This window comes from Taudactylus pleione, unplaced genomic scaffold (genome assembly GCF_031769625.1).
Source record: "Taudactylus pleione unplaced genomic scaffold, aTauple2 ptg000454l, whole genome shotgun sequence".
Lineage (NCBI taxonomy): Eukaryota > Metazoa > Chordata > Amphibia > Anura > Myobatrachidae > Taudactylus > Taudactylus pleione.
The window spans coordinates 16,656,436-16,673,360 of NW_028284856.1; the positions used below are offsets into that span (position 1 = coordinate 16,656,436).

General features: G+C 43.3%; 1 protein-coding gene across 5 annotated transcripts in view; it reads right to left on the reverse strand.

Annotated features, from left to right (window-relative positions):
* The window catches only part of PSD3 (pleckstrin and Sec7 domain containing 3), a 576,473-nt gene that overhangs the window by 134,129 nt on the left and 425,419 nt on the right, over positions 1-16,925 (reverse strand). Inside the window, exon 1 of one of the 5 annotated variants that reach the window (XM_088448412.1) lies at positions 13,281-13,448. The exons of the other annotated variants lie outside the window; for them this stretch is intronic. Coding sequence (XP_088304538.1) covers positions 13,281-13,448 — 168 coding nt within the window. Of the gene's footprint in view, positions 1-13,280; positions 13,449-16,925 lie in introns of those variants that run through there. 5 annotated transcript variants of the gene reach the window in all.

A 16,925-nucleotide genomic window follows, 5' to 3' on the forward strand; every position in this document is an offset into this window, starting at 1 on the left:
AATATGAAAAAGTGTTTTTCTCACTGGAGCTTTTAGTGCACAAACATTGATGAAATTCAGTGTGTGCGACAGAAACTGGGCGGCTGTGTGTTCTGTGTCTGACTGCTGGGGGCGGAGCTTGCTGGTGTCACTCATAATCTCAGGCTCAGCAGGAAGGGGTACCATGTGGCAGGGCAGCCACTGACATCGGTCCTGCCCCCCCTCCCTCCCATTCCGAGTGAAGGCCGGCTGTGGGCGACACACAGAAGACAGTGGCGGAGTGAGGGCGACACAGGGTGGAGAGGATAATAATGTAAATAATGTAAATAATAATAATGTAAATAATTTCTGCTCTTCATGGTCTCAATGTGAATGCACAATTCAGTACAGGGGGGTGCTGTAGCATAGGCATGCTCCTGGCATCTTGATTCCACATTACACCTCTGGTCACAACCATCAGAACCACCATCAGGACTTGCTCCAGCCCCATGCTAGGTGCAGAATCTCCGTCAGAGTATGACTTCCAATTTATGCGAATAGGCGCCTAAAGACTCATACACACTAGACGATGGACTGTATGAACGATATACTGGTGAGAAATTTCCCTTGAGCTTTCTGTAGTGCAGGACAAACGATATTGGGTGTACACACCGAGAGATATCTTTAAAGATATCTTTCAGTGCAGTCATCCTGCCACATCTCTGAACAGGCAATTCTTAACGATATCGTCAGATTGGCCTGCATGTACGGACGACAAAATACATCGTTAACGACACCCGGGAGCGCGCTTCGTTGGCCGTTCACTGCATACACGCTGAATGATATATCATTGAACGATATCGTTATCGTCCATATCGTTCATAAAAATCATCTAGTGTGTATGCAGCTTAAGTCCAAAGCCACTCCTGCGACACGACCATACTACAGAATCTTTCTGGGCATCTGCATAGCAATCTCCATGTCACTGCCCAGGTGTGCCCAATACATTCCAGAGTCCATGCAGCTCAATTAGTCCTGCAGCTCTGGGCCTGATTCAGACCCGGTCGCAAGCACTGAGCGCTCGCAACCGGGTCGATGGTGGCCCAGAGCGCATGCGCACGACGGATTCCGGCTCTACGTCGTGCGCATGCGCGAGACCCGGATAGCGACGGGCACTCCGTCGTTCCGGGTCTCGCAACAAAGGGGGCGAGCTGTTGATGTTGAGTGACAGCTCACCCCCTTTGGTGGGCGGGCCAGGGGGGGTGGCTGTCCAAACGGATGCGTTCCCATGAGAATGCCTGTCGTTCGGGGGCGGCCCCACTAACATCAAAAGTGATGTCAGTGGAGAGCTTCCGGCTCTGTTAGAGCCGAAAGCTCTCTGGGGCTTGCGGCCACGAGACCCTACCACAAGGGTAAGGGTCTCGTCGCAAGGCCGACGGTCGCGATGGTCTTGACCATCGCGACCATCATCATGGCCGCTCGCTGTAGCTGTGGGTGGTCACCCACAGCAATGTGAGCGGCCAGGAGGCCGTTCTAAAAAAAAACAAAACACGGCCCTGATATAGAGCGAGCGCTTTGTCAGAGCGACCGGGTCTGAATCAGGGCCTCTGTGCGATGAGACCATGGGACGCACATGGCATGTGAATTTTAGGGATTTAGACAAACGTGCAGTTGTAAAAAATCGCCGACTTACATAAACATTGGCATTGCATTCGCCACAGCCTCAGCCCCATAGAAATCAGATACTTGCTCACTTTTAGTGGTTCATGAATCACTGTGTGAGTGCTCAACCTTTAAGAATGCATTCAGGGGCTGAAATGAGATGTAAACAATAAGAGTACAGTTATTTAGGTATGCCACACCTCTCAATATTCATAAAGTCCCTGTAGATATAAAAACATGTGTCCCCCCGCAATCTGGAGGTGTGTGTGTGTGTGTAGGGTAAACAACAAATGAAGCACAGCTGGATTCTACAGAGATGTGCCAGAATTATCCATCTGCTGCACAACATCCTGGTCTGCAGGACAGTGTCAGGGAGTTATGTATGTAGTGTGCATCTCTACAGGTACGTCTACAGGTGCCTCTGCCTCAGTGACACGTCTTCTAAAGAAGCTGTAGGTCAGGAGCATATAGAAAAAAATATGCTGACAGAAAAATGACAAGTTTCCTGCGGGCTACATACAAATGAGGTTATGGATGGGCTACATGATTGCTGCTTCTGCATCTATGCTTTAAATGATTCAAATGTTTCCAGCTAACAGTGCAGCAGGCAGAATGGGCTGCAGCTCATGAAGCAGAGTGCAGCTGGAAAGGTAGCTCTTACTAACTAACCATGACAATGTACTGTATGTATCCTCAGAAGTACAACCTAAATCTGCCACACTCCCCACTTCTTTACCATTGCTTCAGGATTTTCTCTTGTAACAATCTCAGCCATACACCCACATAGTTCTGTCAATCTTCAGGTCGTCTTCAATAACAGACCATTCATGTTACTTTTGAAAAAAAAACATGTTAGACCTGATGTGAATGTTATGTCTCTTCCTGGAACAGACAAGCATGGGATGCTGTATTTGCAGTAACTACTGTCTCTTGTACCTTAATATCCCGGGAATGAAACAGTGTTATGGTGCGATACTGGGGGGAAGGGGGGCATTAGAGGCTTCTTTTCTGGCCTTCATTCAGTGGTCTGTCATTGCAGAAAGGGACTCCCAGATGTAACCCCATTAGATAGATAGATAGATAGATAGATAGATAGATAGATAGATAGATAGATAGATAGATAGACAAATATACTCTTGAATGAGGATGCAGATTGAAAAGGCAATTTACCCATCTTTATGTTGTCTTTTCATTGCTATTCTATTGCAGAAACTAATTTTTTACCACCTTAATAAATATATATTTTGAAGTACTAATCTAAAAGTAAGACACTTCTAATGTTTTATCATAGTTAAAGGCTACTGAGTAGTCCTATAAGTGATCTCTTCTGTGCATTCTATACATGTCAGGTATTATTACACTGCAGTTGTTGTATGCCATTGCTGCTGCAGATGTATCTTGTGCCCTCTTGGAACTGTTGCGGTAGCTGGCAGTGGATTTGAGCTGCAGGGTATGTGCCACATTCTGGCACCAAACTAACAACATTCAATGTCTTTCTGATTCTAGGCAGGCAGCTAATATTCTCTAACAGAACGGTGCTGAAGGGCTGTCCCAGACCACCATATCAAGCCAAATAATAATTCTGTTAAAAGTATTAGAAATGAACGCTACTTCATATGTGGTGCTGATTTCTTTGTCAGGCAGCCAGCTCTATCAGGCTTTTTAATAAAATTAACCTGAGCTCAACTAATTAACTGATGTTAAAGGCATGCTTGATATCAATTCATTAACTGAGCCTGGGTTACTTTAGTCAGAGGATAAATAAAGAAATGTGATACCCACTTCTGGGAGGATTGGCAACTGCCTTCAGTGTTCTCCATTTGTAAAGGATCTTTCTCAATTCAAAATGATGGACTTCAAGTTATTTGGAAATGGCCTTATGACATTTTCCAGCCTGATGAGCAGCAACAATTGCTTGTCTGAGATTATTACTGATCTTACTTTTCCTTGGCAAGGTGGTATCACATACCCGAATGCTCCAGACTAAACTGCCAAAATCCCTGCTTTTACATAAAAGTGGTGGCAACACCCGATGGTCAAATATTGAAGTGTACTTGACTAGCAGCAACTGTCAAAAATGACCTTTGTATTGATATGGAAGCAGTGAGGGCGTACATACCTTCTTACACATGGTTTGTCTATGTTAGCATAGTTTTTTGTTGAACAAATAAGGGCACAGTAAAACCTGTTATTGGTTAGAATTAGGGGTGTGCACCGGCCACTTTTCGTGTTTTGTGTTTTGATTTTGGATCTGGATCTTTCTTCGTGTTTTGGATCTGGATTGGTTTTGCCAAAACCAACCTTCCGTGTTTTGGGTTCTGGGTTTTGTGTTTTGGATCTGTATTTTTTTGAAAAAAAGCATAAAAACAGCTTAAATCACAGAATTTGTGGGTTTTTGTGCTCCTATGCAATTATTAACCTCAATAACCTTCATTTCCACTCATTTCCAGTCTATTCTGAACACCTCACAATATTGTTTTTATGGCCAAAAGATTGCACCGAGGTAGCTGGATGACTATGCTAAGTGACACGAGTGGGCGGCACAAACACGTGGCCCATCTAGGAGTGACACTGCAGTGGCAGACAGGATGGCAGTTTGAAAAACTAGGCCCCAAACAGTACATACTGCAAAGAAAAAAAAGAGGTGCAAGATGGAATTGTCCTTGGGCCCTCCCACCCACCCTTATGTTGTATAAATAGGACATGCACACTTTAACAAACCAATCATTTCAGCGCCAGGGTCTGCCACATGACTGTGGCTGAAATGATTGGTTCCTTTGGGCCCCCACAAAACAAGCTGGCAATTAATGTGTCCCTGCACAAACTGGCTCTACGGAGGCAAGATGTCGTCCTCATCCTCCTCATCCACCGATTCCTTGGATAAAACAGGAAAAAGGGATTTAGGTGTCCCTGGACTACTTACGGTTTTAGCCAAAGTTTCTGAACTTGACAGTAACTTATTATGAACGCGCTGCAGGTGCCGTATAAGGGAGGATGTTCCTAGGTGGTTAACGTCCCTACCCCTACTTATTTCACCTTTACATATGGTACATATGGCAAGACAGTTGTTGTCCGGATTTGGATAGAAATATTGCCAGACCAAAGAGGTGGAATGTTTGGTCTTCTGCCCAGGCATGACCGTGATGGGCTTTTTCATCCCACGGACAACAACTGTCTCCCCCGGAGCCTGATTTAAACAAACCACATCACCATCAGAATCCTCCTCGCCAACTTCCTCCTCAGTGCCAGCTACACCAGTATCCTCATCCTGTTGTACTTCAACAGTGACATCTTCAATTTGCATATCAGCAAGTGGACTGTGGGTACTCCTTTCAGCACTTGCAGGGGGCGTGCAAATGGTGGAAAGAGCCACCTCTTCCCGTCCAGTGCTGGGAAGGTCAGGCATCGCAACCGCCACCACACTTGGACTCTCCTTGGGGATTTGTGATATCTTCTTAGAACGCACAGTTCTTCGCTGTGCTTTTGCCAGCTTAACTCGTTTGATTTTTTTAGCGGGAGGAGGGCTTCCATCGTCATGTGAAGCTGAACCACTAGTCATGAACATAGGGAAAGACCTTAGCCGTTCCTTGTCACTCCGTGTCGTAAATGGCATATTGGCAAGTTTACGTTTCTCTTCAGATGATTTAAATGTTTTTTTCAAGGTAATTTTCCTGAACTTTGTCATTTGGAATTGTATGTGCCCTCTACTATGACATTGGGCATCGGCCTTGGCAGACGACGTTGATGGCATGTTATCGTCTATGTCATGACTAGTGGCAGCAGCTTCAGCACTAGGAGGAAGTGGTTCTTGATCTTTCCCTATTTTATTTTTATTGGAGAAAGTTTGGTCCTCCATTTATGTTATATTGATATATACGTGCGGCTAAGGCGCACACAAATACAGAAAATAATTTTTTATTTTTGTTGGAGACTAGTGCACTTTGTGGGTTACACCACCCTTTAAGAAATGAGCCAGCCGGCCCTTTACTTATGGGACACAGGCGCACGCTTCGCGCTGCTCCTTCGTTGATGCACGTGCAGCCACAGTGCACACAATTCACAAACACAGAAAAAATTTTTTGATTTTGTTTGGAGTGCCCTTTGGGGGTTACAGCACCCTTTAGCGGTCAATCCAGCCGGCCCTTTATTTATGGGACACAGGCGCACGCTTGGCACTACTTTGTTGATGCACGTGCGGCTACTGCGCACACAATTCACAAACACAAGAAAATATATATTTTTATTTTGTTTGGAGTGCCCTTTGGGGGTTACAGCACCCTTTAACGGACAAGCCAGCCGGCCTTTTATTTATGGGACACAGGCGCACGCTTGGCGCTGCTCCTTTGTTGATGCACGTGCAGCCACAGTGCACACAATTAACAAACACAGAAAAAATATTTATTTTTTTTGCACTTGGGGGGAGCACCCCCTGGACAATACTACAGCACCCCTTTAGGACTGGGACACTGCACAGGACTTTGGAGTGGACACAGCCCCTATGGACAACTGACTGCACAACACAGTCGAGCCAGCCCCTATGGACTTTAAAGGAGTGGACACAGCCCCTATGGACAACAGCAGCACAGCACAGCACAGCACAACACTACACTGCACTACACTACACAGCCCAGCCAGCCCTAACTCCCACCCTCCCTCTTCACTGTCCACAGCCGAGTGAGAAAATGGCGCCGACGCGGGTACCTTATATAGGATCCATAACCCGCGAGACCCGGAAGGCGGGATGATGACGTTTTGCCTCGATTTCAGATCCGAGTCAGGCGGGAAAAGTTGAGCCTGACTCGGATCGGCCTGGGATCGGGGGGCTCGGGGGGGTTCGGATTTCAGAAATCCGAACCCGCTCACCCCTAGTTAGAATGATCACATTTTTGGGACTTGATGAGGACTAGGTGTTTGTTATGTATGTCTTGATATGAAAAAACAGGTTAATAAAGTAAAAAAAAATGGGAGCACTGAGTAAATCTGAACACACAATTTAATAATGAAAGAAATTTAAATATAAATATAAAGTATTAGTGTCAGGGAGCAGAAAAATCAATAATACCACACCAAGTATATCTGCAAGGAACCATATTGCTATATGTTCTGAAAATGACTGTTTACATTGTAAATAGATGAGACAAAACATAAGTGCTGACTTTGCTGCTGTATAAATATTGTAATCCTTAAAGTTTCCAACAGGTGGTTATTTGTTGTAAAAATAAACAGCTCAAGGTGACATCACCAATTCTACGGTTGTGCTGACATAAATAAACATGCAATTACTGTAGACATGTATTGCTGGCAGCTTACTGATATCAAGCTGACGGTATTTGTACACTGCATTACAAATAGCATAAAATCAGTAGCAGCGCATTCTACTGTAAGTTGTATTCCGCTGTTGGTAACTGCAAGACATATATGCACTTGTACTATTTCCCTTAGGCAGCCCAAATATGAATTATTATGACTGTATCAGGATTGGCAGACATGTAGCACAGACTGTGACGTCAGCAGGCACTCCAATTCAGCAGAGTTGGGAGTGTGGTAGTGTGGAGGCATGACTAATGGTACATTACACATGGTCAGATTTTTCTTCAGATCTGTACGATAACGATTTAAAAAATTGTTCAGTTGTTCATATCTGAAGGAAAATCTGACATATCTGACATGCCTGAACGATGAATCACGCTCGTTCCCGATAGTTAGATAACGATATCTGACATCTGATGTGTTTGCAGTCAGACTTGGACGATTCCATTCATTTTAATGCAGTCAAAAATCGTTCAATCGTTCAAATCTTGGTAAAATCGTTCAAATCGTTCATCTGACAGATCTGAAAAATCTGACAAATCTGACCGTGTGTATGCTCCATTAGCCACGCACACCCCTAAAGCAGAGCCTGTGTACACCGATGGTTACACTCACATACAAGCACGGAATATTACAACTATGTCAGGTCTAAAAGTCGCAGTGGTGATTTAAATTATTGCAGCTAGAGTGCTCTTATATTTATACAACTAATGTTAAAATGAGTACACAGACCAACTCTACAGTACATTGCTAGCTATACTGCATATTGAAAAAGATACGCTTTCCAAAAACTGTTAAGGAACAGAGAATGATTTTCACAAAAGAAAGCATATATTGTGCACACTGCAAACGGAACCGCATATCTTCAAGGTCACCATCTTACAGCAGCAGTATTAATGGTACCCTTGCCTAGAAGCAGCAGCAGGATTAATCACAGATGGGTTTTACCTGGCTGAATAATAGCGGATTCCTCGCTATTAAGAATTAATGCTGTCTTCCTACAGATGCAAAGCAAATTATACTTATGCTCTCTTACATAAATGTAACATATTTTCACCAGTGAAAGAATTGGAGTTAATGTTAAAGTTATGAGTTGGAATATAAAGTCAGTTTGTATCTGACATTTGAAAAAGGTTTAGACCTCTACACTATACAGAGGTCTATAGTGACATCTTATGGCAAACAGATCTGAATACATCTGTTATGTTTTTTTGTGAACTAAGTGCAAACATAAAACAGTTTTCAATCTGTATAAAATCCTCTTTAATCGTCAATGTTTGGAACCCAGCCCAAATAATCAAACAGCTAAAGTCAGAAATGTGTAACTGTTACACATACTATAATACTGCAAATCAGTTAATAGATTCTGGCAATGAATTAGCTGTCATGGCAGACCTGAGCTGAGCATGTCCACAGCAAAGAAATCTATATCTTGATGGAAATGCTTTGTTCTGCTCGTCTATTTTCTTTTCATTAAAGAGTGATATATAAGCATGTAGCATACTGTAGGTAAAAAGATCTGCTGTTATGTACATTGCTGCTAATAGGATCATTTATTTACTGATAAAAGTCAATGCTTGGGGTTGTGTGCTGAACTTTCACACTAATATGGAAGCCAATTAAATGTGATTTTTCAACAATCTATGGACTAATTTTAACAGGGTGCGGAATTCTGACACTGCAGATATTTTATCAAGTTAGCAGGAAGATTCAAAGCAGCAATGCTTAGTAAGACAAAACGACTAGGTTCCTATTGCTTTAGTAAACATTGCCGCTTTACATTTGACTGATAATTTGACGAAATCTCTGCAGTTTCAGCCTCCCGCACCCTATTGCATTTTGTCCTATATATCACAGTGACTCGTCATTGATTGTGTTCAACCTAGATATATACGTTGTACTGTGCACGGGTTGGGTACGGGATGCCGCCGGTCAGAATCCGACGCCGGCATCGTGACAGGGTTAGGATACCGACACCTGTTGGTCAGTATCCTAACCGGTGCCTGCATTCTATGCGCCGGCACCCCAACTGTCGTTATTATGACCACATCCTCTGTGGAGTTGCGTAGATTCGGGTGCAGGCATTCTAAGTGACGGCATCCCGACTGTTGGCATTATGACAGCATCCCCTGTGCACGGTCTGATCGGTACAATGCACACCGGGCCACCTATCACGTCCAGTGTTATGCCTTCTAGTTGTTCATGATTTCATGTTTCATTTTCAGCTGCTGATGTTTGTTTAGTATGTTTCCTAGTGTCCTATGAGGAGAATACAGTACCTAGTATTTTACAGTTGGCTGCATATAGCAGCAGGGTGAGCAGGGAGGATATGCAATTGTTAGAGGATTGATTCAGTGCATCAATTGGTGACATTAATGTCTTTACTAGAGACTGAAGCACTGTAACTAAGTACACAGGAGCTCACAAGAAAAGTAAATGAGGCTAGGTGGAGTTATAAAGTGCCTCCCTTGTAATAACCATAAACACACTGTCACAGCTTATGTCATTATGAAAATACAATATATATCTATATCTCTTTACACCACATCTTTACTCTTTGGTGACACAGTGAATTGCTGAATTGTGGAGAGTAGGGGCAACAAGGTTGGATAAGAAGAGCAATTTAATATTGAAAAAAAATTGAAGCCTAATTAAAAATGTGGACCTCCTAAAAACGGTGGTTGTACAATAGGATGTAATTCCCTGTATACTGGATGGATGGACACTGCACAGCTTCATTTCTCTAGTGCTTGAACCAACCATGACCATACTCGCCTACTTTTTGGATCAGGATGTAGTCGGTATCTTGGTGGTCAGAATCCCGACAGCAGTCTGAATTCAGGCTTCAGAATTCCGAACGCTGAAATCCCGACGGTGAGTATTAGGGTTAGGCACTAGGGTAAGTCTGCGGGATGGGAGGGTTTGAGTTAGGCTGCGTGTGTGGGAGAGGGTGTTAGGGTTAGGCTGTAGGAAAGGCAGGTTAGGGGGAGGGTTAGGGTAAGGGTTAGTATAGTTATAAAATTCGGTCAGGATTCTGACTGTCAGGATGCCGCTGTCTGTATTCTGACCGCCGGGATCCAGTACCAAACCCTTTGGACCAACCATCCGGGATTCTCCAGAGGTCAGGTCCAAACGGCAAGTAAAATGGACGTAATGACATCATAGATGAGTAAAAGTGGCCAGGAAATCACCCCCCCACCCCCTAGAAATGGCAGCAGATTGTCAATCAAAGACAGTCTGCTGCCGGACTGTGTGCAATTGTGCACTTCCCAATAATCGAGTATCTGCGTGATCCCTGTCACTGTGTCCGCAGTTGAATCACCCCCTGAAATCACTCTGCAGACCGACATTGAAGACCATGTGTAGCAGGGCTGCCACCAGGGAGGGAATGCAGGACTGGAGTCCCACTCCCATACAGAAGGGGGCCCGCCCGCAGTGGCATTGTGTGGCTGTGATCAATCTCCCCAGCTTGTTTGTACTTTCCGTATGCTAAGCTTTGCCAGGATCAAAGATTGTGCATTACTTATGCTATCTGCCACAGTGTCAATTTATCGAGTGCTGAGCTGCTCATGAGCCTGCCAGGCACTCTGCTAAGACCCCTGGGGTGGCTGCTGTAAGGTGAGACAGTGAGTGAAATGCTAATAGTGCACACTGTTTACTGTCACAGTTTATCATGCAAACACAGAGGGCTAACTAACTCCATATTTCATGTATGCAATGTTTTAAAAGTGATATCACAGCACTTTGTAGATGAGAGCTGACAGTGTGTGTATGAAGCCAGCCTCTCAGCCCCAGAACATGTATAATTTAAGAGTGTCCCTGTTTAATGGGATTGTGTGACAGTGTGTGGCCCTGACACAGTTCAAACCTAAGCAAAAACCTAAACCTGTTCAAACTGCACCACCATACCAAAATTTGGTGGAGCTAGGTCCAAAACTCTGGCCATGTATAAAGGACAGACAGACAGATACGCACACACTTTCTCGCTTATTATAGACACACATACACTTTCTTATGGATTATAGAGATAGGTGGGTGCAATCACATAACTCTTAGGTAGATCAACTCTTCAACACACAAAGCATTATAAATAGCCCACGTAGACCCTTTCTGAGAAGGTAAGTAAGATAGTAGGCAGTGATTTAGAAGGATATGTAATGGGAACACTGCATATTTATTTATAAATGCTAATTTCCCTGCGTAGCATCACTCTAAAAGAGAGTTTTTGTTTTGTTTGTTCACCTTGTTATCAGACTTAATAAAGACTGAAGAAATAATAATTTCCCTGTGTATACAAATAATTATGGTACAGTGTTTTGGGCAAAGGATGAAAATGTTGTCATTCCAGTTGGCACCGACAACAGCAGAATGACTAAGCACACCCAAGTAAATAAGCATCTCCATTACAGAAGCTGTCACTTCTGAGAACCTGACTTACATGGCGAACAATGCTGTAGCCCGTGGTTATTCAGAAGCATCACTTGTATTAATATATTTACATATATCCTTGTAACCTGTTCTTTTTCCATCTGTCATTTCACATTCTCTACAATAAATTGCTGAATGCTCAAATAAGAAAATAACGAGAATAGTCAATGCTGCGAGGATGTATATCTCACACTGTCTACTCCTGGTACTTACTGTAGCTCCAGTTAGGCTGCGCAGACATTCATTCAATTCAAACGTACAGCAATCCACATTTCTGGGCTGGCAACAGCCTGCAAGTCATTGATATGGGCAGGTATACATAACTGTGCAGTTAACATTAGTATACAAGACTGGGCATCAATAACAGCTTAACACAGTTTAGTAAAGACTCCAAGCATCAAACTCTGAATATCGAAAAATATAATCCATGTAATATACAGCTAATAAAAATAATAAGTACATCCATTAATCAAATTTTTTATAAATCACACTTCAGTTACTTATTTCAGACTCAATGTGACTCTGAAGTCTCTAATGATCTAACAATGGGTGGTCTTGGCGATTCTCCAGATGGGAACAGCAGGGCGCTCTTGTCATGTGCTCCCATTCTGGGGATTTCTCCATTTCTTACATTCTGGAGATGTTTTTATTTTGCTATATGACGCATACAGCCATGTGGCTGCCAGGAGAAAGCTACAATAATACTTTATGTTTCAATGACACTAATACTTTTAACTAACTGCCAGAACTGCATTGTGCCCGGTGGCCATTTTACTTCCATAGTGTCCAATAAAAATAATGTTCCTGACCTTTACAGAAATCAACTTTTAGCAAATATAACAACCCAGGGGTGGGCGAGTTACTGGCATTATAGTTACATAATACATAAAAATCATTTATCAGTGGTACCCCTGCCTGGTGCCATTTAATGTTGCCATTTGTTATTGACTTACAAGAAAAAAGTCATTTTAAATTTCATTACATTCATTTAACTATGTGATAGCTATGTCAGGTCCTAAATGCATCAAAATGTACTTTTATTTAACATTCACACATACTGTAAGTACTTAATACATTTAGGGGAGAAGCTCTAGTTTACAAACACACACACACACAAACACACACACACACACACACATAAAATCTGTCTATCTATCTAAGACAACGCATATATGGATGATAGATAGACAGACATACACACACTGTAATGAATTCATACTCTACATCATTATTTTAAGACTTCTAGCTATATCTTTGTGTATATTCTTCCAATCTAATTAGATCAGTATTGATATCACTTCTTTACATGAGTAACATTTATTCTGTGTGCAGTTGCCGTCATCATAGATTCAGGAGGTCTGTTCGGATATCCCCATGCAAAAAAAAAAGATTCCCCATTCTGTCTGCACATGCAGCATCTACACACTGGAGAGATACACCCTCCCATCTCCCCCTGCACTGCTGTGTGTCTCACTGACAATATTACCAAATCATCTATTCATTTTATCAACAACTTCCTTTGTTTAATTACTTCCATTCATGCAAGGAGATAATATAGTTCTAGTATGTCAATGATGTACCATAATTATGCGCTATATACATATACTAATTAGTATTTTGGTAGTAAAACTAACAGACCAAGCTTTGGTACATACAATGCTCTGTACTCTCACATATGCATAATACATAAATCTGGTTCTTATTATTTCATCCCCAGATAACCCTAATATTGGTTGGCATAGCATTAACCCTCGTCCACAGAAAACAAATATTGTGGGTCTTTTTTCCCAGCAGATTAAAAATCATTAAGTCCACAGCTAAACAAATAAGTCAAAAATATCTAACAAGTATATGGATTAAATAAAAGAAAGCAATTAAATAAAAATACTGTCTATTAAGGGGAAGAATGTAAGTTACTATACCTTGCTCTCTTTGGCGTGTCCAGATGAAAACTCAGATGAATGGGAGATTTTGAGAGATTTGGACCTGTGGGACTGGCGCCGGACAGATTCCTCTCGGGCATATTTCACGGAGCCTGTGGCTCTCACTCGCACCTTGCTGGTGCTCTGGACGCTGTTAACTCCAATCATTTCCAAAGGCTCAGTTTGGAAATAAGAAATCAGAAGTGCAGAGAACCAAGGAAATAAGAGGTGCAAAAAAAAGCGCAATTTACTCCTCAGCAAACTAGTAAAACTGGGAACCCCTGTAAAGCAACTCTACTTGTGTAGCTTGCAATGCAGAGATGATCAGCATTTGCTTAAGATGCACCAGACTGCCTGTGCCAGCATCTTCAAATCTACTGTTTTCATTCTCCCTGATCGTTCCAGGCATATCTCACGTCACTGGCTGTAAGTTAAAAAAAAAATGTAATCCAGCCTCTTTTCCAACACCACTCCCCCCCTCCCCCCTCCTCTTTTGTCTCTTACACACACACACACACCTAAATCTACATGCAGAAAGGAATGGCAGTTATCCAGGCAAGTAATTAATTGCATTTCAAATAACAATACTATAACTCTAGAGTTGCCAGCTCAGTGTCTGCATTCAGATTTAGCAAACTAAAATTCCTGAGCTGACTGTCAATCTCCCCTCCATCAGGAGGCGAAATGGAAAGCAAGGTAGCTCTAAATCCTATCATGTCATGTGAGACTCCCAACAGTCAATCCAGCAGAGAAAGTAACTTAATACAATTGTATGCCGAATCAGCTCTTCACCTTTCAAAGGCAGCCTAGTCACTTACATGATGGGCTCTTTGTTTCCCTGTAATTTTAATTATTATCCATATACTACAATGCAAGTGTTTGGCTGATTGAATGGCATGTTGTCTTGTAAAGCGCAACAGAATATGCTGTTGCTATATACAGTAAGTAACTGATAATAAATAAAATAAATATTATGACATAAGGAATGAGTGTATATTGTGACATATGGAAGAAGAGGGAGAATAAGAGACATGTAAAGAAGTTGGTCTCTCTTTTCTTCATGGCTCTGTGCAGGTCAGTCGAGTTCTTCCAAATCAAACTCGGTAAACCATTTATTGATGATCCTCACGTTGTTCATGAGAGCATTGTCATGCTGAAACATGAGAGGAACTTCCTCAAACTATTACCACTCTGTGTTGGAAGCATACAATTGTTTAGTATGTCATTGTATGCTGTATCTGTAAGATTTTCCTTTAAAGTACACATTTCCACTGCTTCTGAGCCCAATAACACTGCACTTTATAGCACAACTTTTGATGTTTGATGGGGAATTAATGTATCCAGCATGACCAGTAGTAGTTTAATGTTACTCAGTTTGGAGGTGCAGAGTTTCACAAGATACTGATTTTCTCCAGGGACCATCTGTAAGGAGGTATGAACTTACTGTAGATGCAAGTACCATGCAGGAGATGGCCCCACAAGTGAGCATCAATGTGATCAGCATGAATGGGATGGCTATAGAAAGACAAGGGTGCTGTAGTACTGGAGGTGGATAAGAACAGTAAAAGTGGGGCATACTTGCCTAATCTCCCGGGATGATCGGGAGCCTCTGGGTGATGGGGTGATGCTTTTGGTAAAGGCTCCTGGCCGAAACCCGCCGGCGTCCGCTCACCCCCCTTCCCCGCCAGCATCTGCTTCCCCCTTGTAAGTGGGCAGACCGGGGGAGCCGATGATACGATGCGTGCTGAATCGCGTCATCGTTGCCCCACTCCTGGCTGCACAGTGCCGGTATTCTCGGCATTGTGTGGCGGCGGTGTAGCCGCGATGACGTGATCACGCAGTCACTCCCTTGATCCGCCCCCAAATTACGATCTAAGCTGCCTCCTCCCGGAGGAGGCAGTCACGTTGTCGGCAAGTATGAAGTGGGGCCTATTCATATATGACAATAATATACAGAGACACACCTTCCATGTGTTATAACATACAGATACTCCTTCCATATTTCCTAATTTACAGATACTCATTCCATACAGAGTCACACCTTCCACATATGATAATATACAGAGTCACACCTTCCATATGTAATAAAATATACAGAGACACATCTTCCTTATATCATATTAATATACAGAGACACACCTTCCATATGGGGGGCAGACTGAGGTGTCCCAGCATATGATGTGATCTGTGTCCCTTTATTAGTATGATAATATACAAAGACACCCGCATTGCATGTTTTATTTTACCCTTTTCTCTGAAACTATCTCCTTCTCCCTCCCCTACTCTCTTTTTCTCTCCTCGACACTTTCTCTCCACCATCCCCTTCTTTCCCCCACCCCAACACTTTCTAACCACTTCTCCTTCTAGCTACCCTATTGTCTCTCTGTCATCGCCTCCTTACTCTCTCATGGGTATCTCTGACACTGGTGGGAGGGGTCAGAGGTCATACCAACTGTCATTAGATTCCAATGTGATGACATCATTTTTATAAGCAGTCGATTTTATTATATAGAGATATAGATATTCCTTCCATATGTCATAATATACAGACACATTCCATATGTTGTAATATACAGACATTTCTTTAATTTATAGTAATATACAAAGATACACCTTCCATATGTCTCATAATAATATACAGACACACCTTCTATATGTCATAATATACAGGTACTCGTTTCTATATGTCATAATACACAGAGGGGCAGATGTATTAACCACCGAAGCGGCATCAGCGCACGTTATGCATTGTATCTACCAAAGCTTGGTCTGTTAGTTTTACTACCGCTTCTCCTCCATGTATGATAGCGCCCCTGTCAAGATAGCAGCGCTGATAGGAAGGGCAATGTATGAACGGTCAGTTAGCCTGACCGTTCCGCCAGCTGCAACTATCGATATCGACAGCTGCAGCTTGGCGTTGCCCTACCACCACAGCACTGTCCCTGCTGCGGTGGCTGCCGCGATGCTTGCGAGGTCCCATGCATGCTTAGTCGGCTGGGAGTGAGACACAGCACATCAGCTGTAGGCAGATGCGCTGTGGGTTCTAGCAGGGATCGCCGATTGTGGGAGTTTTCACCCCCCCCTCATACAAAAAAACACGAGTCCGGCGTGACATCTAGTTGCAATGGGGCTATTTTAACTGACCTCCATATATCAGAAAATACAGTAACACCTTCCATATTTCATAATATACAGAGACACTCCCAGGGGCACTGACAGCCGTGAGGGGCCTTGGTGAAAGGAGGCGTGGCCTAATCACTTGAAGCATGGCCACGCCCCCTTATGGGGAAAACTAAATAACTTTTGCAGCGCCATGCGCCGTGGAGGGGGGCACTGTGAGCCCCTCAGCCCGGCGCAAAGCCAGGAGGGGCACGATCAGTGTGAACGCTCCCCCCCACGGCCATATATAGGAGACTGCTGCGGCTGCTGCTCAGCAGCCACGAGCAGTCTCCCACTGCAGCCCAGCACACAGCAGCGTGTGCTGGGCTGCTATGAGGTAGGAGTGGGGGCGGCGGCGCCGGGCCCCTCCAGCAAGCCTGGGCCCGGGTAATTAGTACCCGATCCCCCCCCCCTCTCGGCACCCCTGGACACTCCTACCATATGTCATAATATACTGTAAAGACACTCCTTTAATGTTGTAATACA